Source organism: Bombus pyrosoma, linkage group LG16 (genome assembly GCF_014825855.1).
Source record: "Bombus pyrosoma isolate SC7728 linkage group LG16, ASM1482585v1, whole genome shotgun sequence".
Lineage (NCBI taxonomy): Eukaryota > Metazoa > Arthropoda > Insecta > Hymenoptera > Apidae > Bombus > Bombus pyrosoma.
In genome coordinates, this window is record NC_057785.1 from 4270288 (window position 1) to 4295976 (window position 25689).

The 25689-nt window shown below is 33.0% G+C and overlaps 1 protein-coding gene across 6 annotated transcripts in view; it reads left to right on the top strand.

Moving 5' to 3' along the window:
• Window positions 1-355: 355 nt before the first annotated feature.
• LOC122576570 (parathyroid hormone/parathyroid hormone-related peptide receptor-like) overlaps window positions 356-25689 on the top strand; it is a 41051-nt gene continuing 15717 nt past the window's right edge. Inside the window, exons 1-5 of one of the 6 annotated variants that reach the window (XM_043747059.1) lie at window positions 389-670; window positions 2710-3404; window positions 3793-4236; window positions 16846-16921; window positions 21436-21535. In XM_043747059.1, coding sequence (XP_043602994.1) covers window positions 16910-16921; window positions 21436-21535 — 112 coding nt within the window. In that variant the 5' untranslated portion in view covers window positions 389-670; window positions 2710-3404; window positions 3793-4236; window positions 16846-16909. Of the gene's footprint in view, window positions 848-2709; window positions 3405-3792; window positions 4237-16845; window positions 16922-21435; window positions 21536-25689 lie in introns of all 6 variants that reach the window. The other 5 variants (XM_043747062.1, XM_043747058.1, XM_043747057.1 and 2 more) reach the window with 5 other exon arrangements.

A 25689-nucleotide genomic window follows, 5' to 3' on the forward strand; every position in this document is an offset into this window, starting at 1 on the left:
ACAATAATACAAATGTAAAACGGGATACTAGTTTTCCACTCAGATTCAATGAACTTGCGCCGAGGGACAAAATTGCTACACTTCATGCTTAATTCATTGATTCACGTGCCAGCCAAGAGTGGCATTCTTAATTTCTCGGCATAGAGTGTGAAAGTGACTGGTCCTTGAGTCAAATCTCGTTTAATTATCTGCTCGTATCATTTATTAACTGTCTAAATCATTAATTCTGTCATAACTAATTATTGTTATGATAATAATGTAATATAGTAATTTGAACTCTTTTGGTACTTCTAATATAGTAGCGTATACGTATTATCTTCTAGCAGCTTAAAATACATTGTTCATATATATACATTGTATATAGTGTATACATATTATATGTATCGTAAATAATAAAAATTAACGTAATTTAAAATAATATAAGTAACTTCAGTTTATGTTGATAAAAGTAACTTGAGTTATTAAGAAAAATGTATTTTGAAGCATGTCGATCGTCAATTATATTCAAGTTAACACAACTAACTGATTTTTCTACATATTATTCATTAATTTTCCAAATACCATAACTAATTAGGCAATTTTTAACAGGTAGATCATAAAACATCAGCATCAAGAATCAAGATGAAAGATAGAAGAACTGCGCAGTTGCAAGTAATTCGATGATAATCAAGTAAATGACTAGTCATTCATAATCGATGCTAATGATAACTTGCCCTGTTAAGATTAACGATAGGCCAATAACCAGATTTGCTTATCGGCTTATTAAAAAGTTAATGGCTCGTTGGTATAATTTTCCCGGATTAATTAACGCGTGATACCTTCTTGGAGAAAGGAGAACATTCTGAAGGTACTTCAAACTTTAAACGAAGAAATTTTTATTATGATTTTTCTTTCATTTTTCCTATCTTCCTATTTATATCTCGTTGTATGATAAGAAAATTTTCACGATAATTGTTAATTGCTTCTTAATCCACACCGATAACAGCGGACGCTTCTACGCTTGATAATTTATGGATTATTATGAACGTTGATTGTACAGCGATTACTGAAATGTGATGGTTTAGAATATCGATAGTCATGCTGAAAGAAATTGATGAATCAGAATTACTTTTGTCAATTTGAGAGGCGTTTTACTATGCCTCCTATGATAGGAATAAAAATCAAGCGACGCATGTAGCATGCTATGTAGTCGAGCACTGTTTGATATTCCCTTTATCGCTTTGATCTTAAACAAAGTCCATTCTGTTTGTTTCTTAATTGAACAATGGGAATAAACATGTAGACATAGTGACTTGATTAAATAGTCCACTTTGTAACTTATTAGAGAAATAGCAGAATATTCTTCTCAGAAAGTTCCAGAATTATGAACCGATGAAAATTCGATACTTATTACTTCAATAATTTATTTATTTTATCGTAATTACAATATTTATTACTTTAATCAAAGTCCTGGCAAATCTCGTCACATTCCCTTTGTTCATTAGAACAATGTTTTCAATCAAATCAAATAAGAAGATTGTTCTACGTCTGTTACTTTAGATTTTACAAATTTATTAATTAGAATATTTTCAGAGATTGAATTATTCGTGTTTCTAGAAACATTCCTATAGAGAGGAAAATTTCTATTGTCTCATCGCTCTTTATTTAGATGAATTTCAGTAAGATCGAACGTGAAATAATTCCTGTCAATTTCACTTCTTCTCTTGCCTGATTTCACTGTAAATACAAAATATTGGATTGGTTCTTGAACATCCCCAACTATAAAAGCGGCCCAAGCTTTACCCAGCAATAGATTACGATCGAGTCGCGACTAGTCCATTATCATCGTTATCGACGCTATTCTACAATATCGTTATCGTCGATCACCAAATACTTGCACGTGCTCCAACTCTTTTATATTTTGGGTGGCCCGTTTCAAAGATAATTCTTTCTGACCCCTTTTCACCCTTCTATCTCAATGATCAATATCGATTAACTCCAAAATTTAGAATTCTTATTTGTACATCTGTTTCCTTCATTTTTATCAATTATATCATCTTCTAGTTAGAAACTGACGTTTTCAATTTGCAATTACAAATAGAAATTCTCCCAAGGAAGCAAGGTATAAAATGTACATTTTCTGTACACAAAAATCTGATACATTGTATTTTATGTCACGAATGACTCCTGAAGAGTAATCTGTTCTCCCACTGCAATCGCTTTGTTAGTTCTCTAATAGGGTGAAATACTTCATATGCGTCTCCAGATGAATAAGACTGCAGACATTCACTTGATTGCTATTGTTTCGGCTACATATATATCAATCATAGAAATTTATTTCACATAATTACAATTGAATCGGTCAATTAGTTCATAGACAACACGTGCAACGAATAACTTATTTAACCAAGCAAATTCATGATTGATAGTTAAACAAAGTTTCACTGTCGTGAAGTTTGATGGACGTCCAGAATGGTTCTTTGATGAGTAATAGATGATCTAAACTAGAGTCTATAGTATGTTGCTCTTTAATTTGTGGTAGCAATCTAGTTCCTAAAATTTGAAAACTAGCTTTTCCTTGTAACTCGCGGTAACGTCCAGTGAAATATTAAATTTACTTGTTCATTTGGTTTTTGATTAACGATAATTCTTTTCTATTTTTCATCTACTGTTTAATTATTGATTTTGTATTTCAACTTAAATTTCATTATATTTCAATTTCTTTTCCAGGCTCAAAAACTCCGCCTGAAGCATCCCTTCAGTTTCACCATCAATTCAGTTTGCAGGAAATAGTATTTCTCTGTCAGGACAGCAGTGTGCTCTTCTATTTTTCACCTCGTGACCGGAGTCAACGAAAAGCAACAGTTGGCGGAGCTTCAGAGCGAGGAGGAAATAACTATGCCCGAGTATTGTTGTGACAAGAACGTGTAGCTCGCGTGGAAAGAGAGAGAGAGAAAGAGAGAGAGAGCAAATCGGAAATCGCACATGCGTAAGATTCGACGATATAGAGCACCAGAAGAAGACAGTCGCGCTTAAACGGCGCCCAGCGTCAGACGTGTTAGTGCGTCGTCAGAGACAGTCGATCATCCAATCTATCCAAGAAACAGTTACCTCTTCACCAAAAGAATCTTAAAACGAAGATCCAGTTAGAGCGAAGAAGAAATTATCGTCACTTATGGCCGGATAAATCTTTGGTTGGGGTTACTAATGATGGGAATCAGGGATGGTGCTTTGAACTTTCTTCATGAAGATTTCCACCACTTTTGCATTTTGTGACATAGGAGAACGCTTTTGAGGATTATCGAAGTATTTCTTCAGAACTTCTATCTGGAATGAAACGACGATTCTGATAAATTTTGGATTCATCGAAGCAGTGTTAACACATCTTTTGCCAGCTTCTATTGCATTCCGCCGAGCAGCTTCCGGTGAGTGACAATATTTAAAATTCGTTGAACGCCTTCTGTAGAATGAGTGCAACTTTTTAATATTGAATAGAAATACAGAAAATACGTGCAAAATATTTTTATCAAATCATTATGTAATAGTAGTTATTGGTTAAACACTTGTCAAAGTTTTAGAATAACGCGTGTAGAATATTTAATATTTTTGTAAAAAAAGAGTCAGCGGCTGTGGCAGTTTTTCAGCACCGCCGCTGCAATATTTATTTGCATAAAGTTTCTCAGAAATAAAGTGCATCCCGAAAGAGCTCAGAGCAAGAAGAATATTAAAAAAAATCCTGATAACTTTCTATTCGATACTCTGCAAATTGTGCTACTATGGTTTTAAAACTTTCAATATAAAAATTATTTGTAGGTTTTTTAATGCCTAAGATATGAGATCACTTCGTTATTAAACTTAAAAGTTCAAATAAATTTCTAAGGAGGCTGGTTAGATAAAAATATGTGCCAAAAAATATTCATGGCAATTATGTTTCCTTGAAGCTGACTTCCTTCGTATTTTATGTTCTTAAAAAAAAAAAAGAAAGAAAAAGAAAAAAAGAACAAATGTGAAAGAGAAGAAACAGAAGAAAGAAGTACGGAATCTGGCGAGTGAACACATAAGCGGCATTTATTAAGGTCGTCGGTGGAAATTCGCGGAGCTCGAGACGAGTTTAATGTTCTCGAATCCATGCTGCTAGATAAATACTATCATAAACGACGGCTCTTTGGATCGCCTGTTGGGCAGTTGATGCTTTTATAAATAAGCTCCAGAATCCGTTTCTGGTGTTTCTAATCGTCCCAGGAAAACATTAGTAAAGTGAGTTTTAATTAACTAGACGCCAGGTGTTAATACCATATTGCTCCACTTGGTCGTTCGATCCGATAGCAACCTGTGTACTTGAAACAGATTTTTGGCTGAAGGAAGAGCGTAGTTGATAAACGTATCTACCAGTTTTTATTGCTGTTATTTTTCTTGAAGTCTGATGAAATATAAAGTCGAGGAAAAAGTAGGAAAATGTTTGATGCGTCTAGTTTCTTTAAATCAAATAAATTCCTGGTTAAGGCCATTAATTATTCTTTCATTTTAGAGAAGCATGATTTTGTAATAAACAAGAGTGCTGTTGATAAACGTTACCCGGAATTTTTACTGTTTCCCTTCTAATCTGATAAGATAGAAGAGCGAAGGAAAAATTAGAAAATATTTTCTAGTTACGTTCAGTAAAATTAAGCGGTTTCTGTTCATCGATGTGTAGATTTACTGATAAAGAACTAATGAGAAAAAGAGAAAAGAGAGAGAAAGAGAGAGAGAGGAAGAGGAATTATCGTTTAAATTATCAGTTCCCTATACATAATAGTATTAAAGGAAGGAGGGTATTTTGATAATATTTTTCATTCATATTCGTTTTCTATCTCCAATTGTTCTATCTTCTATCAAGTGAAAATTAGTTCTGATTTAAATTGTTTTCCACGTCACGTTCGAAAATTTGATTTTGTGATAGAATATTCCTAGATGTTCTATAAAGTTTAATAAAGCAAATTTAATTTAATTAACAGAAGATAACACTTCTAGCGAAACACTGAAACAAGCGTCTAATAGTTTCACGCTGTTATAATTAAGTAATTAATTAGTCAGGGTGTTTGATTTAATCCTCCAGGCGTAAATATTTCAACTATTTCGTGCATTTTCATAATAAATCCAACATTTACGTATTAAAAATGTGTCACATAGGGAGTTTAATTAAAGTTACCCTTGAGGGAAAGAGTAGCGAGCTGTGCGATGTCTTTAATGCAGCACATCGGCTTTATAAATGAGCTTTCTTGAAGATTATTACAGAGGAAAGAATAAGGAGTAACGAACGCTTTTAAGATACAGTCCTCTCTCATTTTGTTTTCTCACTCATGTACATTAAGATCTTAGGACGTTTTGTGATACCTACAGCATTGTGTCAGTAATTTGCAGAATCCTTCGATATTGTCTTGAAAGGTTTATCTCTTACTTCAAAGTTTGTAATATTTTTCATTTGTATTCTTTGTGAAGATTTCACAATTTTTCTCGCAATAGAGATTAACAATTTTTTAATTGTATTTTCTGAACACAAATCATAGAATTTGTAAAATTTTCCATTTGTATTCTCTATAAAATGAAGATATATAAAATAGGTAATGTGGGAATTTTGAAATTTCTCCCTTATATTTCTTAAACACTCATTATGGAATTTGTAAAAAGTTTGTTATAATTAGTATCTTTTAAATATCCACCATGGGAAATTTTAATATCTTTATCTGCATTTTCTGTATACATTCATAAAATGTGTCCTGAATGCATCCGTAGAAATTGTAAATTTTGATTAATTTAAAAAAGATTATACAGTTTTCCGGTAGTGGTTGTTTAAAAAATACTAATTAACAAATTTTTATACATTTGGAAATAAGTGCTTGAAAGTACAAAGGAGAAGTTTTACAATCTCCACGCTGCATAATAATTGTACTCGGAAAGTTCTCTACGCTGAGATTTTTTAAATGATATTTTCTACATTCATTTTTCTTTAATTGTGGACATTCACACGTGGATTATTACGTTATACATATAAACCTTGGCTTGTGTCGGAAGAAAAATATTTTTTTTTATAACAATTCTGTTACGTTCTTTTGGTGTCGTGTCTGCATATGGAGCAGGAACGTTTATCATGGTTTTCGTTGGCTGTTGAAGTATATGACTGGAAGCAGATAATTTGGTATATGGAAGTTTATTAGCTTTGATGGTTGATTAGGAGGCATGTGCGCTGAATTTCTAGCTTATTCTCAAGCCTGGTAGTAGAACGACCTAATGTATAGTCAGACACATTATCATGATTAAAGGTAGTTTGAATAGCGTGGACATACTATATTGTTTCTGCATATGCTTGATTCGTCGAATCGGGAGATCCATTGAGAAATTTAATTATTTAATTTTTCTAATTCGATTGCTTTAACTTAAAATTACTGTAATCATTCAGGTTTGCTATTTAATATTTTAACTTCAAGTCTTTGGAACTGAAAATTCAATGACTGACGTGGTTTGGCTTTAGATGTAATTTTTTTTAACATGGATAGATCCCTATAGATATAATTTTATTTTATGAATAATTATAGCTGCATTTATGAAATATCGACATACATTTAAAACAATATACAATCACGGATGAAATGTTAATGATTTTTGTTATTACAACTCTCGGGCATATTACACCTATCTTATGCAAGGATATAATGTTTCAGGATATTTTTATGGAAATTTGGAGTAACAGAGACTGCGTGAGGAACTCTGACTATTCTCGGCATTTTCTTGGATAAACATTATCATCCCGTGCGGCAGCAGAAGTGACGCGTTGCTGAAAAGAAATAATTATCAAAGATGTGAAATTAATTGTAAACGTTATATATCTGTGTTAATTGAATATTGCTGCTCATCATCGATTTTGAAATAAGCGTCCCTACATTTTAACACGACAGTGTCCTCAATTAACGACATGTTTCTCAATTCTTCCTTTTGAGATTGAATTTTGTCTCATTCGTTTCTCCCTTTTAGTTTTGAAACTTTAGTTCATGAATTACATTATTATCGATATTATTGAGATTATTTTAACTTTCCTCAATACTCAGTCCAGTGTAAAGTTATCTAATTCAGAATTTTTATCTCTTTTTTCCCCAAAACTATTTGATCTGTTTAATCAATCTTTACAACAGATTGTTTATCGTTTTTATATACATATATATTTCTTCTTTTTTTATATTCACAGATTTTAATTAAAGTCTTATTATCTCAATTTTCCCAAAGTTCAGTGTGTTACTTAATTACCGGGTCCAGTGGCTCAGAAGAGCCGGAGTGCCAGCATATTCTTCCCCCTGTTGCAGTAGTATAGTAGTAATACTATAGGAATTTTGGTAGAAATAGTTAGGCCATTGAGGAAGATCAAAGCGTGTTTGAAGTTTCAAAAAACTCAGGTTAAAAGCGTTTTTAAATAAAATTGGAATTTTGAATGAATTGACAAAGAGAAATGTGAATTAATTGACTAACGAAATTGTGAAATAGTTGTTTATACCGTTACTAGTTACTTACAGTTGTTTACTTAAAACTTTCTGTACATCGCCACCAAGTTTCACAGCTTTAATTTCTTTCATTCGATAATCGTTGCTTTCCATAATCTGCAAATTTAAAAAATTGTAATATTAAATACTTCTAAACGAGTTCCTCGAAAAAGGTGATTAAATTCTTATCGCAGAGTTACTGTAAAAGTTTCAGGAAGTTATTTAACAGCTTGTCAATTGCTCCGTTAGAATGAACTTCTTGTCATGACTTTTCGAAGAAATTAAAGCAAGCTTTTTGGAATTTGCGAAGTTCGGAGTATCACGAAGCTTCCACGTAGCGTCACACAATGTGTTCGGCATTCGGCACGTGACTCATCGTATTAAGACAGAAACGCGCCTTTGTTGGCCCTTCAGGGCATTAATTACAGAGATGACACATTGCGGAGTAAACCAATTAATAGCGTGACATCGGCCTCACTTTACTTTCAACCTATTGCCTTCTGCGTATATACGACCTACTATATATATATATGTATGGTTTCTATCGATCTCTTGAATTGGTCTTTGGTGTCATCAGGTCGTTCAAAGATATTCCTCAGGTCTGTGAAGTTGATATCCTCAAGCGCAGATTTTTTTGCAAGAATCAAACGGCATTCGTTTGTCCACGATTTGGCCACATTTCACATTTGCCAAATCAAAATGTTTATTTGTCCACACTTCAACCAAATTAAGAAATTTGTTGTCAGTAACACCATGAAGATATTTCATTGATTTGTAAATGGGATATAATTCATGGGGGTGCTGATAACAAATTTTTTAAATTTCTTGATAATCTTTTTCTGAGTGGCTGGGCAAATGAAAATTTTGTTTGGACAAATGTAGACAAATCGTTGATAAACAAATACTGTTTACTTTTTATAAAAATCCTCACTGAGCATTTGCTCAACTTCACAGATCCACATCGCCCTTTGTAGTTTACTTGTCCGTTTCTGACTTCCTTCTTATGACTTCTAGCGTAGATCATTTTGTGCAGTGTCTGTGTGGGACAAAATTGTAATTTAAGTTATGGGCGCAATGCTTGCTGATCAGCAAAGTATGGTAGTTCCTTATGAATTAGGTAAATACCTCTGAAATTTTTGTTATTGGTTGACAATTGTTGATTTGTCTGAGAACATTATTGCAACATAACACACAGTCTCCACTTCAAAGTGTTATTAAAATTGTAATTATCTGTAAATCATCTTCAATATTTTTCGTGCTCCATTGGCTGACAGATGTTCATTTCTCCTTGAATATTATTAAAACGTGGCACAATGCCCATCCATGATCAAACAAGATCTTCTTTATGACATTAGGAACTATTTCCAGATCTTTATTATTCCATACCCCACTTGCTCCATATGGAATTTCTTGACAAAATTTCTTCATTCCAATTAATAATTTAACAAAGATACAATAAAATTGTAGAAAATTAAGTCAACTAATTAAGAAAAATTTATTATATATGTAAAAATTAACATGTCTACGTTATTGAAAAACTTAATTTTTACAATTTTCTAATGCGATATACCAAACATACCTCTTCAATAAACGTCGATATTTCTAGAATAATAATTATGAAAATTTTGTTATGCCACCAGTGTCAAGGATAGGTTTCTGCAATTATTATTGTACTTCGGTGTATAGTCGTTCAGAGAGTTGCAGCTACGACCGTACGTGATTCTGTATCCTCCTAATTACTGTTATTTACGATCGCTATTACAGTAATCACGTTATCTGATCGTTTGTTTCTACAACGTTCCTCCCTGTATCGAGAATTAATCTCTCAAAGAGATTAATGTTGCAGACAAGGTGGTTCGTTATCCGTGGCTAATAATCTGGTTGTCAATTCAGAGGAATCGGTAGTTTAACCTCGATGCACCCTTATACCTCTAACTAATTTACACATTTTGTTCAAGTTCCATTAGAGCATTATAAAACCTGCACAGATATCATTTTCCTCTCCTTTTCTATTGTGTGAGTCCAATGTTTATTATTTCTCGCATAATATCAATACAATCTTATTAATATTATGGATATTATATGACATATAATAACAATGCATTTACATATTTCTACCTGGAATATCCTTTTAGTCAAATGTTCCCCTAACTATGACTTGTGTTCATAACGAGCCTGGAATAAAATTTTGAACAATTAGTTGTTTCTGCTGTCAAAGTGGAATGAACGAAGTGTGTATGTGTAAGATACTGAAGAAATTAAAGATCTAGTTTCCCTTGAGAAACGACAGTTATAACAGCAAATAACTTGGAAAGTATTCACTGGTATGTTGAATATTATTGAATTAAAATGATGTATTTTGATTGATGCATTATGATTGTATCAGTTTTAATTGCTATAATTTTAATAGATTCCAGAGATACAAAAATGGGAGGAAGTATAAGCTGAAAGTCATCCTAAGGCGGAAGGCAAAGATTATGAGTAATACTAATAATAATAGTAACGTTTCTAGTTGCCTGACCGATAAGGGTCTGCACCGCTATTCAGACCCTCAATAGACCTAAGGACCCACCATAAACTTAGGCTTTTAGTTTACCTTTTGTATTAGTATTCATCACTAACTTCTATCAACCATGAAGAAATCGTTGTTCCTGTTAGTGTTACCGGTTTATGGATGGTCCTTGGAACAGTCCTTAGGTTTATTATGCGTTCATACTAATTCAGTAACAGTTCGTACTTTCTTCAGTAATGAGCAGTCACCATCAGTTCATTTCTGTCTCAAGTTCTATAACTGTCAACTTTGTCCATATTGTATAGAAGATTGTTGGAAATATATGTATCTTAGATCCTGTTACCGCGGTGTTACATCAAATCAACCACCCCTATTATCTTAACTGAAATCAGGGGATCGATCAAATCATGGTGTCGATTATTATAATCGTAGCGGGAATTTACGACTCCCGTTCACGTGATATCTCGCGAAAGCGTCTCCCCGAGACTGGTTGAAAATACAGTAACTATAATTCTATTATTATAATTGAAAATTTACTACTGCAATTGTAATTTCATTAGTAGAATTCTATTGTCTTTTAATTGCCACAATACTATTGTCTTATTGTTATTCATAGGCGGCAGGTATTTGTCCACCATAGTGTCTCACAGTTTCGCAATATAAAACGAGAGATGATAGTTGATAGAGTGCAAGGAACTACTATGTGGACCATTTTCAGTGCGGCGAAAATTACTGATATTTACGTAGCTCTGTTGCCAGCTTCTCCGCTCGATAGTACGTTTAATTGCAGCTAGATTAAAGTTCAGTGACCCTGCTGAGTCTGGAAATAAACGTGGGCTAGCAAAGTAACATGCGAAAAGCGGGGTTGTTTTGAACAAGTGCTCCGTAACAAGCTTCAGCTATGAGTGATGAGTTCTACCACTAACGAGCCAGGAAGCCGCTCCTGTATACTTTCATTTTTCGTTTATTATCTAGTTTTCTTGTTTTTTTTTTATAAAAGAAATAGGAATACCTTGTATATAAAACTACATTTCATTTCTCTCACTTGAGAAATTATTCTGTTACGAGATCTACTAAAGTATTATTCATAAATTGAATTATTGAACAGATTGTAAAACGAAGCCACGATTCTTTAAGCTATTTGTATTGTAGACTTTCTTACAATTGCTTTAAAATGTTTATGACACGTTACTTAATGTATTATCACATGATTCAATTATTTAGTTATTATACGTAATACAATTTTTAGACATGGAAATACTCATTAATATCTTTTTCTTAGAGAAAAGATGCGGCTAATCTAACGCAGTGCATATTGACAAGATAATCATCCGGCTCAATTCACTATAACTGAAATAAAAATGCAAAAGCAGGCGTTAAAACGGAGGAACTCAAAGAAGAGAAGAACATTCCACCATACCAAAGAAATTGGAAAACTGCTTGCAGTTGAAAATTATAAGATGCAGTTGACGTCTTTGATCACACGGTTGCATGCTGTTCAACCGAAAAGGGAAAAGGAAGAGATGGCCAATTGGCTGATAATATATATATCTATAAAAAGTGCAAACATATGATGTAATTGCAAAAAATGTAACAAGGTACAATTGACGAGAAGAAAAATATTGCAATCAATTTGCGGAGATAAAAACAGAGAAATAGTATAGGGTGGTGGGTGGTAGCAACTATCGAAATGATCTGAAACGAACAGACCGTAGAAGCCATATAAAAAGGGATGCTCTTTTCTATGTTTGTGAAACTCAAGTACGAAACTTTCTTTTCCCTCATTTCTCTCTTTTTCCAGTTTTTGCGCAGAGAATCTTTCTTCCCCTGCTTGTTTCATTAGTAAACTACAAGGATGAGAATGTATAACTTCCTTGAATTATTACTTCTTTATAAATCTTTCAACTTTTGTACAAGTTTAATGTATGTCCGGCTTGCAGAATAGCAACCTTCATTTGGAAAAATGACTTTAACAATTGATATTGTCTAATTTGTTAGATGCGAGAATTTATAATTTAAATGAAATGTTATGTATCTACGACATCTAGTTTTGAATGTTATGTAAAAATTAATATTGATACTGACTTACTTTCAAATTTGGGAACATTATTACGAAATTGGTTCAGACTGTTGCTACTTTGAAATTATCAAGGATTGAAATAATAAGAAATAATAATGTTTAAAGAACACGATGTTCAACATTGTGTAACTAAATGAATAGAACCTGTTTCATCGACGAATTTTCAATGTTTCTCCTTAGTGCTTTTGATTTTCGAAATAAGAGTAACGTTTGTTCAAATGTTTTGTTATTTCATATAAATTCCTTGTAGAATTGCTATAAAATGCAGTTACAATTTACAATGCACTACAAAGAGCCAAACAAACGTAAAAAAGAAAAGATAAAGGAGATGGAAGAACAGCTTAATTTTCTGCATGACGGACCAAAAATAATTCCTCTGGTGACATACCATAAACAGACTTCCTTATATAAATATCAAATTCATATTTTTACGAACACTAGTATGTTCTTTGACATAAATACTGTGAGCTGGAAGTCATCTTAAACCGGGAAGCAAGCGTCATAACAAATAAAATAATAAATAGAATGGTAATATTTATTGTACCATACGTACATTACAATGTTTTCTGATATAATACATAGTATTACAATAGAGGTCTAATAATAGAGAAAAGTAGCTAAATACGGAATATCATTTTGTTTTTCAAATGTCGTTCCTATAAAATCAATCACGACAAAGCCATTTATCCTACTCGCTTTTCTGTGGTTGCTACGAACGTTTAAAAGTTCCTTTCTCCATTGTATTGATTTAATCCGAATCTTAATTTGATACGCGAATATACCAATTCTTAAAAATTAATTCCCTGGATTTCTTGTTAAGAGCATTTTTCTATTTCCTAGGTGACCGTTTTAATAAAAAAAAAAAAAAAATCAAATTAAAACACTGGAAACTCCTGATTTGACTATCGCTCGGATAACCAAGGAGAGAAAAGCAACTCCATATACAACGGCAGAGTTACTGACGTGTTCACAGCTAAAAGAAATCGTCCAGCCAATTTAATAATTTGAGACTGTTCGTTTATGATTACACGTGCGTGTGGCATACACCAAGCTAAGTGTAAAATCCACCAGCCGCTGATTATCAATATTATGATAAGCACCTTACTTTGGACATATTGTATATTTTTGCATTGCGTACATCTATGTATCATCAACATCTCCACGGATGAATAAAAATCCTCAGTCGTAAGAGTCGAGGATGGATTTTAGCATAGAGTATCATCAATTATGTTGTTAAGGATGAAAGGCTTGGCTGGTGCGATTGCATTCGCGTGCGTGACCCCATTTCTGGTTGTGTCGCGTAACCGGGAAGCCTTCAAGTGTGTCGTCCGCGGCTTCGCGAATCCACTGCTTGCAAATCCCTAGGATAAGGCCAGATTTATTCATGATTCATCGCCGTTTACCCGTATTTTATTATCGGCCGTGGCTTTTACGAGTCTGTCTTTTACGAGACTATCGTCACTGCAAAGAAGACTCCTCATTGTTCTCGTGTTCATGACAATCTGTTGGCCTCTCTGAATACCTCGTCAAACTCTAAGATAGAACCTGGCGGTGATAGCCTACGATATATACTGGATTACGTTTATCTTCTCTTATTTCTTCTCAGAGACTGAAGAGCTGTTGTAACGCAAATATAATTTCGGTTTTATTTTCGATGGATGTTTAATTGACTGTTCTTTGATTTAAATACCCCTTTAAGAGCGTATAATATGCGAATTAAGAGTAGAAATATTTCAATTAAGAGATCATTATCATATTATTTGTTATTTATCGTCGCACCCCTTAGTGAGATGTGCAATTTGAAATTTTTATTCTACCTGGCACAGTTGCAAACTTTTATATGGATCATTTTGATATTTTAACGAGCTGATTCTTTAATTAGAATCTTTTTACTTGCGTATGTTTCCTTGATACAAAATTTTTATTTTGGAGTTTCAATGTCGTTCCAATTAGAATGATTTTAATTACTTCATTTGAGTAGTTTTTCATGCTTTGATAAAGTGGTATTTCTAAGTGATTAATTGTAGGAAATCGTATAATTTTGCTATTTGTTTCATTCATTATAATGATTTCTTTAAATATAGCGGCGTTATTGCTACACTTTTTTTAGCTTGTCACCATCACTCCTTTTATTTTGGACATTTTCTTTAATCAAAACTCTATCGTCTGCACCGCAAATGGGACAATTCTCTCAGGAGATACTAAAAGTAACATTTTTCCCAGGAACCTCCCGGTATATTCTTTCTCACGTATCTCCACAACTAATTAAACTCTCCATTTCCCATTCTTTTCTACGCTCTACTTAATTCCATCGCACGATTCGTAGACAGAAGTCTATAGAAATGTCAGAATCGTTAAGGAAAAACAATTCCAGATTTTTCAAACAATTTTCTACATCTCAAATTCCGTGGCACGAATCCTTAGTAATTTAGACATCGGCTATCAAAACAGAGAAACGTTTCTTCTCTTAATGTAGTGTTTCGAAAATAATTTTCATTTTGATTTCTTTAATGCAACATAAAGTCCAAAATAATAGAAGTCTATCAATCAAAATTTCGAGAAGATCATTTATCCCTCTTTATCTGTCATAGTTCTTAATTTCTGATTCTTTTATTCCTTTAATTTCTAAATTATCAATTTCATCTGATGATTTCTCCTGTGTATGTTATTAATACATGTAATAATACAGCTTTATATTTATATTTTCAACATAGCTATATCATTTCTACTTTGTGAGTTTTCATGGCATTGTTCACGTTTTAAATTATTCCTTCTGTTATATTTATTTTATTGTAAGCGAAAGGACAACACCAACGTTAATAACGAAACGAGTCCTTGCACCCTTTCAGTGGTCAGTCTGCATATTTTAATAGTAAATAATTAATAATTTAATGGCAAATAATTATAACTGATAAATAATAAATCTAATATCAAGAATTATACAATTAAATAAATAACAGTGGGTGGCGAGGATTTTGTTTTATAATTTCGGTGTCTAACACAAGAATAATATTAATAGAATAAATAATAATATTTATTATTGTATTTATCCAAAAAAGGGCAGCAGTTCTTCTTCTGATCTAATATTAACCAAAGAATTGAATCGCAGCTACTCTTTTTCCTAATTTTCCTCGGGATCACTGGTCTACTTTCATCGTAAAGGAAGCGAGGGTTGTAAGGTAACTTCAATTTCGGAGTTCTCAGGACATCAAGCCCACACCATTGCCATTGGCATTTCCATTTTCTTTGTGGAAGCATAGCATTCTTGCCAATAACGAAACGAATCTCGTCGAAGCTTGCAAAGCAAAAAAATCCCTCAAAGAAACATGGTGCAAAGGCAACCATAAATGGGTAGCGTATTCATGTCAATGAAAACAGATGTCAGTAATACGTGGAGGATCAAGACCCAGAAGTCGGTGACACATGAGCATTGTTACTTTAATCCTGTAATTTTCTGTGTTTCTTAGGATTTATTACTGTACATCCTAGTGATCTTTAGCAGTCATATTATAATTTATAATAGTCATAATAATAGATAATAATAATAATGGACCTTCTCGAGCATCACGTATACACAATTGAAATGATTCAAAGTGTTTCAGATCCCATTACCAAGTTCTCACTTCGTATTGTAACTAATTAATAAACATTTATTGGAGCAGAAGGAAAGAACGAGCAGATGGACAAATTGAGTTTAGGAAAATTGACCTGATATTAGATGAGAAATTGATTGGAAGAAGAGCTGGATAATTGTTCGTAGAAGGTGACTGATGGTTTAAACCCTCATTAAGGGTTGGACCTCCCACTCTTGGAACACTAATAGAGAGTTAATAAAATGACAAACAAGGACGTGGCCTTTTGGGTTTGCCTACGAGTCCATTTCAACCTTGGTTTGCGAAATCGTGATTATCTTGTTGATTTGATTGACCATGTTAGGACCAATTCAATTAGCAGTATCGAACAAGCCCTATCAGAGGGATTCTGTAGGTCGGAATTGTGATGGCTTCTAATTTCACCGTACGATAGCAAATAAAATTATTGTTATTGAATCTATGAGTTTCTACTTAGATTTATAAATCCTTTTAAACAGAAACAGGTTGTTTGATAATGTTCACGACTTTTCTTCACATTTGTATCTTTTTAGCTATCTTTCTTCTTTGGATATATTTTGTTCATAAAAAGCGTGAAATGTATAAAAAGTAGTAATACTATATTGAATACTATAACCAAATATTTAAAAGCTATGTAATTTTTAAAACATTTACGGAAATGTAACATGTAACATTGTGGGTCATATAAAGTGAAGGGGGACAGTGTGTTGTAAATATAAAGATGGTAAAGATATATGTAGTGCAAGCAATACTTGCAAAAAGAATCGAAAATATTTATGAAGGACTAAAGAGAATCAGAAAAGTTCTTTCTCAAAATACTTGTTGGAACTTACAATACTTAGACTTTATTTTGGAATTTAGACATTTATGAGGATAATCGATTTCACATTTTATTGTCTGTAGATTAGGGAAAGTATAATTGGGATTAAGTTGGGATTAGTTTGGCTTTTAAGTACGGTCCCCGTGGAGGTTTTAGCCGGTACGAATTCGGCACTACCCGGCGCCCTTCCCCCGGTGTTTTCTCCACGAAAAAAAAAAAGGTTGGGGTTGGGTATGTTTGTATGCGATTTATGTGTCATGAAAGATAATTTGTTAGATGTAGTATTTCCTATATTGGCCTATAGTATCTAATTGACAAAATATAATCCGTTTCAGGGTACGGAGAGTAGACCACGAGTGCTGATTCAAAGACCAAACGGAATAAGACGCAACTGGAACAATGAATGGCTACGTAAGTTCCATAGTCAAACTACTATTATACTAACAGTACAATAAGTTTATTATTATTATTATTATTATATTGTGTTATTTGATATATTGTATTATATTACATTGTGTTAATTCATAGTATATTATTTATCACGTTATATTTTGCTATGTTTTATTATAACTACATCAAATGTGCGAGTTTGTTACAGAAGGTTGTACTTGACTTTGATAATAACAATTCAGTAAGATAGAAAGAAATAGAATTTTACTTTGATTATTTAACATTTATAGAATGAAATGTGAAACTGAGAATCGTTAAGATATTCAAAGTAAAATTCTTTGCATGTTTGAACCAATATTTGGTACATTATGCTTGAGAGTAACGACCGTGGTGGAGAATTCCTCACCGAAAGGAAAGCCAGAAATAGAAGGAACAGTATGGAAACGAAGCTTTCTAGATAGTCACGAATCCCTTCTTGTTTCGATATAAATCCTCTGTAAACATCAATAATCCCTTTGTCACAGAGGTTACTCATTCATCTTCTATTTTCTCTCTGTACCTGGGAATAAAACAATCACGGTGCTTGAATTTTCTCCTGAAAATCAAGTCCCTTTATACTACCTCTCTATTCAAATATAGTTTCGTCAATATATTGTTTAAAACTCCCATATTAAATTTGCCTTATGTATGTCATATAGAACTTTTACTCTTTAAAAATTATTGATAGACTGTATAAATGAATTTTCATGCAAATTTATATCATTGTAAATACGGTTTAAACGGAAATTGGATAGGGTGTGTATTAAACTTCTCAATATTGTTTGCATTAAATTTTTCAGTTCCCTTTCTTCAAACAGAACAATGTAGGGATCTTCGGTATTTTTCTGGACTCTGCTGTTAAACTTATTTCTTTCTTATTCCATAGTGTTACTATCTGTCAAGTTTGAAACACACACGTCTTCGTTCTATAAACATTCTCCTATCCGAAGTAAAAATTGTGCTCTGGTATTATATCAAAACTGTGAACTCTGATATTAAAGTTATTTATTTTCATGCTGCGTGGTTGTTATTTTTGGACTTATTATCTGAAGTACAAGAACATTCTTCTACAATATGAAGGAAGATCGTTATAGCTTTAATATAAATATTTTAGTACGGAACACTGAAAACAGAAGCCAACGACTAATCCCTTCTAAATCCTTATTTTTCTTCTTTTAAGAAAACTATTTGTCACCAAGGAATTGCACACCGTAATTACAATTACTCAGGAAAACGGAAACTGCTATTTGGTTGCTACTTAGTTCATCTCCATGGATTGAAAAATACACATATTATCGGCAAGGCAGATTAATCTTCATTTTTGTTGCTATCATGAAAGGAGTCGACGAAAACCACAAGAACTCGTTTGTCCAGGAACAAATTGCGTTATATTTTTTTAATCAATGAAACAAGCTTTCATCATGTGGGAAAAATACGACATTTCATAAAAATTCCACGTTGCTCATATCTCTCTTGTTTTTCATGCAGCCAATCCTATATTTACTTTAATTTATGTACATTCCATCTCATATAGAATTTTGTACATAGTTGCACACATTGTGTTTACAACTTTTTGCAATCAAATTATCTTATCGAATGCTATTTTTACGTTCTGATTATCACATTCGCTGCTATGAACATGAAGCGTCATTCAATTATTTTAATTTAATTGCAAACAATTTTGACGAGACGATTGTTGCGTCTTTGTGTATCCACATCTCGGAATTCGACGTTGAGAAGATGAAAAAGAAGTAATGAAATAATGTGTTGAGAGCAAGAAATCTTTTTCTTCTTCCAACTAAATCCTCTAAATTTTATGAATTTCAATTGACAATTACGAATTGTCTTCTATTGAAGTTCATATCATATCATAAACGTTTCTTTTCCTTGACAAAACAATATGCGTATAAGTTCAAGTTCATTCAACAATGTTATATATATGTTTTTATACAACCTTTTGCAAATCGTATTTCTGTATTTGTTATACTCTGATAAAACGATATACGAATAAGTAACTATAATTCTATTTCGGAGAAAGGGCGTGGAAAATAGCAGCGAGTGAATGCGAGTAATGGAAAAAATTGTGAAGTCAGCTCCCTCCGGCACTTCACAGTCGAGCAACGTACGAGCCACTGGCATCCACTGAATTTCCAGGATTTTCCAATTGCAACTAGAAGAATTGCACGCTGCAGGCGATTTTCTTACGAGATGTTGAAATATATGTACATATGTTACCCTTCGCATTTGCATGGGAAATATCGTCGACACCCGTCGTTTGCTCACCAAATATTTCTACAAACTTGGAAAACTCGTTTCTGTTGTTTCATCCGTGAGATAAGCTTCCCTTTCGAACACGTGAACCTTGTTAGATAAGCTTCCGCTGGATTTCTGAATCCTAGTATAGCATTCTCTGGTTCGATGATCCAGCTGATGTATATTTTAAGATTAACTAGCATGTTGTAGAACAAAAATAATCGGATGTACAAGTCTTGTTTTCTCTAGGATATACTATGTATGTATGTAGTATGTATGTATGTAGTATGTATGTATGTAGTATGTATATATGTAGTATGTATGTATGTAGTATGTATGTAGCATGTATGTAGCATGTATGTAGCATGTATGTAGCATGTATGTAGTATGTATGTATGTAGTATGTATGTATGTAGTATGTATGTATGTAGTATGTATGTAGTATGTATGTAGTATGCATGTATGTATGTACGTATGTATATATGTAGTATGTATGTATGAATGTAGTATGTATGTATGTATGTATGTATGTAGTATGTATGTAGTATGCATGTATGTATGTACGTATGGATATATGTAGTATGTATGAATGTAGTATGTATGTATGTATGTATGTATGTATGTATGAATGAATGTAGTATGTATGTATGTATGTATGTATGTATGTATGTATGTAGTATGTAGTATGTATGTATGTATGTATGTATGTATGTATGTATGTAGTATGTAGTATGTATGTATGTTGGTATATAAGGTGACCGATTTTAATCTATACATGTGAATTATTGGTAAACTAGTTGCTGGATGAAAAACGTATTCGGACAAGAATTTAATGATTTTGAGTGGGACATAATCTGATGCGATTACTTCCTCTGGAAATAAATGTATGTAGGTCATATGAAGATGACATACATTTTTATACTTTACTTTATACTTTGGATATTTTATATATTTCTTTCATACATCAGATGCATTCCTGCACTTTCAGGTTCCCCATAAATACATAGAAATCCGCAGTCTAGTTATCACTGTGTGAGTAGAATGATAATTAAATTGAGAAATGTATGATACTATAAATGTAAATTTCATATGTATAAAATACACAAATACTTTTATAATACATAGGATAACATTTACATTTTATAAAATTTTACTGATATTTCATTTAACTTCATTTTATAAAAGATATTAAATTTATTGTTAAATGTTATCACAGATTTTATTCAGCACAATACAAAAAATGAATTTTGCATGTACAAATAATATAAAGTCAGCTTAAGGAATTGTTAAGAACGCTTTCAAATGAAGGTATTAAACTTATTGGAAAAGTCCCTTGATCATTGTAACCTTGGCCGGTGGTCCATTGTAACCAAACACACAGTGCATTAACAAAAAATAGCAGGTTCTGTTCTCAATAAGAGCCATAAAAGATGAAAGAACCTGGTCTTTGAATTTATTTGGGTCTCGTTGTCTTGATTACCGGTGCACTTGCCAGTGTACTCTCTTGGAACTATTATAAGCCAGGTTTGATGTCTGATAATAATTGGATGAGAGAATAGGACTGGTTTGTTGCAGTGGAAACGGTTAGCAGGCGGGGATCTGTTGGTTTATTTTCGAAATTAATACACAGACCATAGTGTAAGCAAACGTAAAGGACTTCCTAGTCCAGAAATAATTCCAAATTCTGGTTATTTTAACCCTGCTATAATCTTTTAATTTTTATAGTCTTCCAATTTCACTTTTATTTCAAGAAACACAAAGATTTGAAGACTATGGCAGAAGAAAACGAAAAGTCATATTTTTATGAAGAATTAGCTTTAAAATGCAGTATTCCATTAATTAATTAACTTCCAAAAAGATTAATGTTTTTAATTAAATTCACCTTTTCCATAATTTTAGAAGTATTTCTTATGGTAATATCAAAATACCAAGAATACTAAAATATTGTTTGTTTTTCCAATTACACGTTTGCTTCTACAATACTTATGTATCACGCAGGTTCTTTTCATTCTAAATTACTCTATATTGAAATATGGCTTTTTAGTTGTAATGTGATATTAGTATCTGAATTATCATATTTTCCTTTATCTTTGTATCAAATACCATTAAAATTAGGTAAATTTACAAAAACGAATTTCTCATGTTTATCTCCTGAGAACTTCATTTCTAATGCTTTCTAGAAAGATCCTACAAGTTTGGAAAAAACAAAGCAGTCTTAAAAAATGTTTCATCTTTGTTTTCAGGAGAACGTAGACTTTAACAAACCTGTGAGCCTCAGCGATCAGAAGCGAATCCTGAAAATGAAAGCTGACCAGTGCCATAAGGGCAACATTTCATCTTCTGGTGAGTGTTCTTTCTCCTTTTCTTTTCTCTTATTCTACCAGTGATAGCGCATACATTTTATCAAATAAAACTTGAAGAGTATACAAAGGCTCCTGAAATCGCTTCAACAAAAGTTAATAAAACACACTTCATACAGTAGTACACATCTTTCAATTGCAACATTGTTAGAGATCTACGTCTCTCTCCATGTTGATTATGTGTTTAGTAATTTTACAAGATTTCCTTCAAAAAGAAAAAAAATAATAAAGCTGAATTAGTACTTATTGTAGTTGTAAATAAATATTAAATGCTGTGCATAATGCATAATGCCAAAAATATGACTGACGTTCTAAAATAATTAACAGGAACTGGAAGGTCAAGAGTTTCAACGATTACTGACTTCGATGTCGATTAAGCTCATAGCCAAGGGGTTTGGTACAGCTTAATTCGAGTTATTTCATCGGATTAGACCATCGGCAGTTACGGAAGTATAGCTACGTTTGGCAGCTGATGCTACTCCTCTAAAGCCATTCTCCATTTCCATGGAAAATCCCCTAGATATCTTTGGATATTCGATACGCTCTGATGTAGTTTAATTAAAATTGTATTGTAATATCTTCGTTCGACCTTTCCTTCTGTGATGTAATATTATCTAATTTAAAGCAGACATCGTAACTACTATCGGATAAATTTGAAAAATTATACTATTAGAGCTAATTTCTTTACTTACAAAGTTTGCGTTGCGAATAACCATTATGGATGATTAATATATATTCTCAATATTTATTGTCAATATTTCAAGATTCTCAACTATAAGGATCAATATGTATCTTCAACGCAATATCATCGGTATTTGTTGACAATATTATCAATCGTCTAAGAGTACTGTTAGTTCATTCCTTAAAGCCAAATCTTAATTCTCTAAGTATCTAAGTATATCTACATCTTAAGCTGTTATATAGATTGCCATACATATATCTACGTCAGTCTTTGGAATTTCCTTTCTCTTCGTGTTTCTTTGGTTTGCCTATCTGTCCATGCGGAAAGCTTTATGCTCCCCTTAATGATGTTTACCAGTTCCCACATTTTTCGGTTGTTGCTCTTACTATTTTCGTGCACTCCTTACTTCTCAGTGTGATCCATCGGATTAATCTCACAAATACAGTAGCACGCTACCAGTCTGTAGGCGTGTGATAGGAGCTTGAACGAAAGCGTAGATAAAGTACGACAAACAAAGAAGATGAGATAAAAGGGAGATGTGAAATCGGAAGACAAGAGCTACGTACAATAAATAACAGTGAATAATATAACTTCTCACCATCTTTTAAGCCTGATCTTTTTGCTCGCGAAAATTTTTCCAATTTTTCTTCCATCTAGCGTGAAAAGTATTTTCCTGTCGATAACGCTGCCTTTGACATTCGAATGTTAAATACACGGAAATTATTAAACGTCTGGAGATAACATTTCATATAACATTGAATTTCGTGTTTGGGTAATGAAGGTACCAACGCCAATCCTGTAATTAATCATTCAGCGTGAGTAACACACACAAATATACTGCTTCATCAGCTTTGAGCTAGGGGATTTCACGATCATTCCATGAATTTCCCATGACCCGTTTGTAACGAGAAATTTATGAAACGCGACAGACGCACTAGAAGTGGAAATTTAATACGAAACCGGCTCTCACCCAGCTCTCTAGTGCTAGTCTGGCTATTTGTCCCACACGCTTTAGTGCGGCGTGTAATTCGAGGGAACAGGCTGGTGAAAAATGCTGAGAATTTAAATGCCTTTCGAGTCGTAAAAGGATTTGGGAAATTCATGGGTCGTTTCCCGCTGCCGGGGGAAAATTTAGCAATGAAAAAACGGTCGAGGAAATGGAAAATAGAGCTGGGATTCAAATCACGATTTTCGTGTCGGTCGAGGGCTTTGCTGCCTCATCCAATTATGGCTGTGGCAAAAATAGTACTTGTTGCTAGAAAATTGTTTCTCTTCTTGTTCCTTTTTTCAACGTGTCCTGTAATCACCAAACTTCGGCTTTTAAATTCACACATTTGAAGGAAATCGATGGATTTAAATTGGCTCCATTCAACGGGCGATACTCTTTCACGAGTCAATTATGGTTGCTCGGATGCCACAGGATTAAGGATTGTCAGCGAATCAATCGAAACTATAGATTTTACTTCATAATTTGCTCGACAGGATCGAATTATTTTTAAGATTGTAATAATCACGATATCTTTGTTGAAGAGACAGGAATATGATATGTAATATAATGGAACAAAGTATATTTTGAATCGTATTAAATTGAGTAATAATTTCCAATCGACGAAATATTTTGAAATTGGTAAATTTTGAAGAAAAGCACACTTTATGGAAAAGCGTATCGAAAATGTCACTGTTCCATGCGTCACTGTCATCTTCAGTTTTATGCAGCATGTTGCTATTTTATAGACAGGAAAAAGTGGTACAATTGAACGTTCTTGTTAACTTAAATCAGAGATATACAAAAATAAAGCAGAAATTATAAAAGTGGGCATTGAGGAATATTTAAAAAGACTATATTCATAGAGAGTGCAATGAAGAGTAGAGCGATTTGTCTAGAATAGTGAGAAATATTTATCTTCATTTAATATATAATATATATGATATATATATGATGCATAATATATTTTAATAAAAAATATTAATTGGATTGGAATTTCTTTCTTACAGTTATTAGCTGATCGTGTTTTACATTTTAATTCAAACGAAGAACTGCGTGGACCGTTTAATTAATTAAACGGGGATGTCTTCGTCCTTGAATGAAACAAGCTCCGTAGAAGTAAAAGAACGCGAGCAGATAATGGATTGAAAGAAAAGGAAACGACCAGACTGATATAATAATTAAATTACGAGGCATCGTGTGACAGCAAGCATATATTGATATTGATACTAATCGCTTAATGAAAAATCGATTCGTGACGAAGCTATTCCGTTAACGAGCCTTTTCGGATCTGCCTGTTAAAAAGCAATATAGCAAACGCCTATCACGAATTAATTTCCATTTTAATTATCACTTGACATTGTTTTATCAAACAAAAGATCCGAAAGGAAATATCAGATGTCTTTTAACATCTTTAAAGCAATTTCATAAAAATTGCATAAAAGAGTTGTGTAACTTCTTTTCCTCTACTTTTTCTTACTTTACATAGCAATACAATAACTACAAATTTTAGCTGCAAATATCGAATTCCCTTTGTAACATAATGTGAAAAAGAATTAAAAAGCTTACTCAAAAAGGAAGCTACACTTTTTCTTTAGAAAGTTGTTAAAGATTAAACAAATTTCGTTTATATTATATCTTCCCCGAATCACATAAGGCGTCAAATTTGGCACATTCAGATGATTTTTGTTGATTAACGTGTCAAAGTACTAGAATGATCGATAACGTTGAAATGTCAGTTGCGTCAATTTCCTTCAACTCGTGAAATTTTATACCAACAGGATTGCAAGTATTGCTTTTAACTCCGGTTTCCAGCTCCTCTTTCTTTCCCTTTTTTCGAAAACTTCGAGCCCGATAAATCAATCTTGACGTCGAGATAATTTACAAGGCTGCCGATGGGGTGATAACAACCCATGGAGAATTTCGATTCAGTGGCTTCGCCGGGCGTGTACCGGAAGTGGGCCACGCGTGCCTCAGGAAACAGATGAGTCAGAAATGCAATATCGCCTTTTACGAGTCACGAAAAGTCAAAGTGGCGAATTCCTCTACTTCTACTCTGGCGAAATTACAATTTTAGCCGTCCTGCACTTTCTATTAATTTCATTCCACATTAATTTAACGTTAATTGTGAGAACGCTGGATTCGTCGAAGCAAGATTGGAAAGTTTACTTCGTTCCAGCAAGAGAAAGCACAGAATTTTGTTCCCATTTTACAATTTTATTTCATTGAACTGTTACGCGTATACAGTAGCGTTTTCTTCTTTTTGTCATTTTTTTAGAAAATTGCTCGGAAGGATGTTTATTCTAGAAAAGGCAAACGCAATGAACTTGTTGACTGCGTTATCGATCGACGCGATAAAAATGTTGTTTGCATCAGTTCTGTAGTTCCATTTCGTTGAATATCTCATAATGCTGTACTTAGAGTAATAATACTATATAGTAGGAGATAGTGGAAATATGTAAAATTAAAA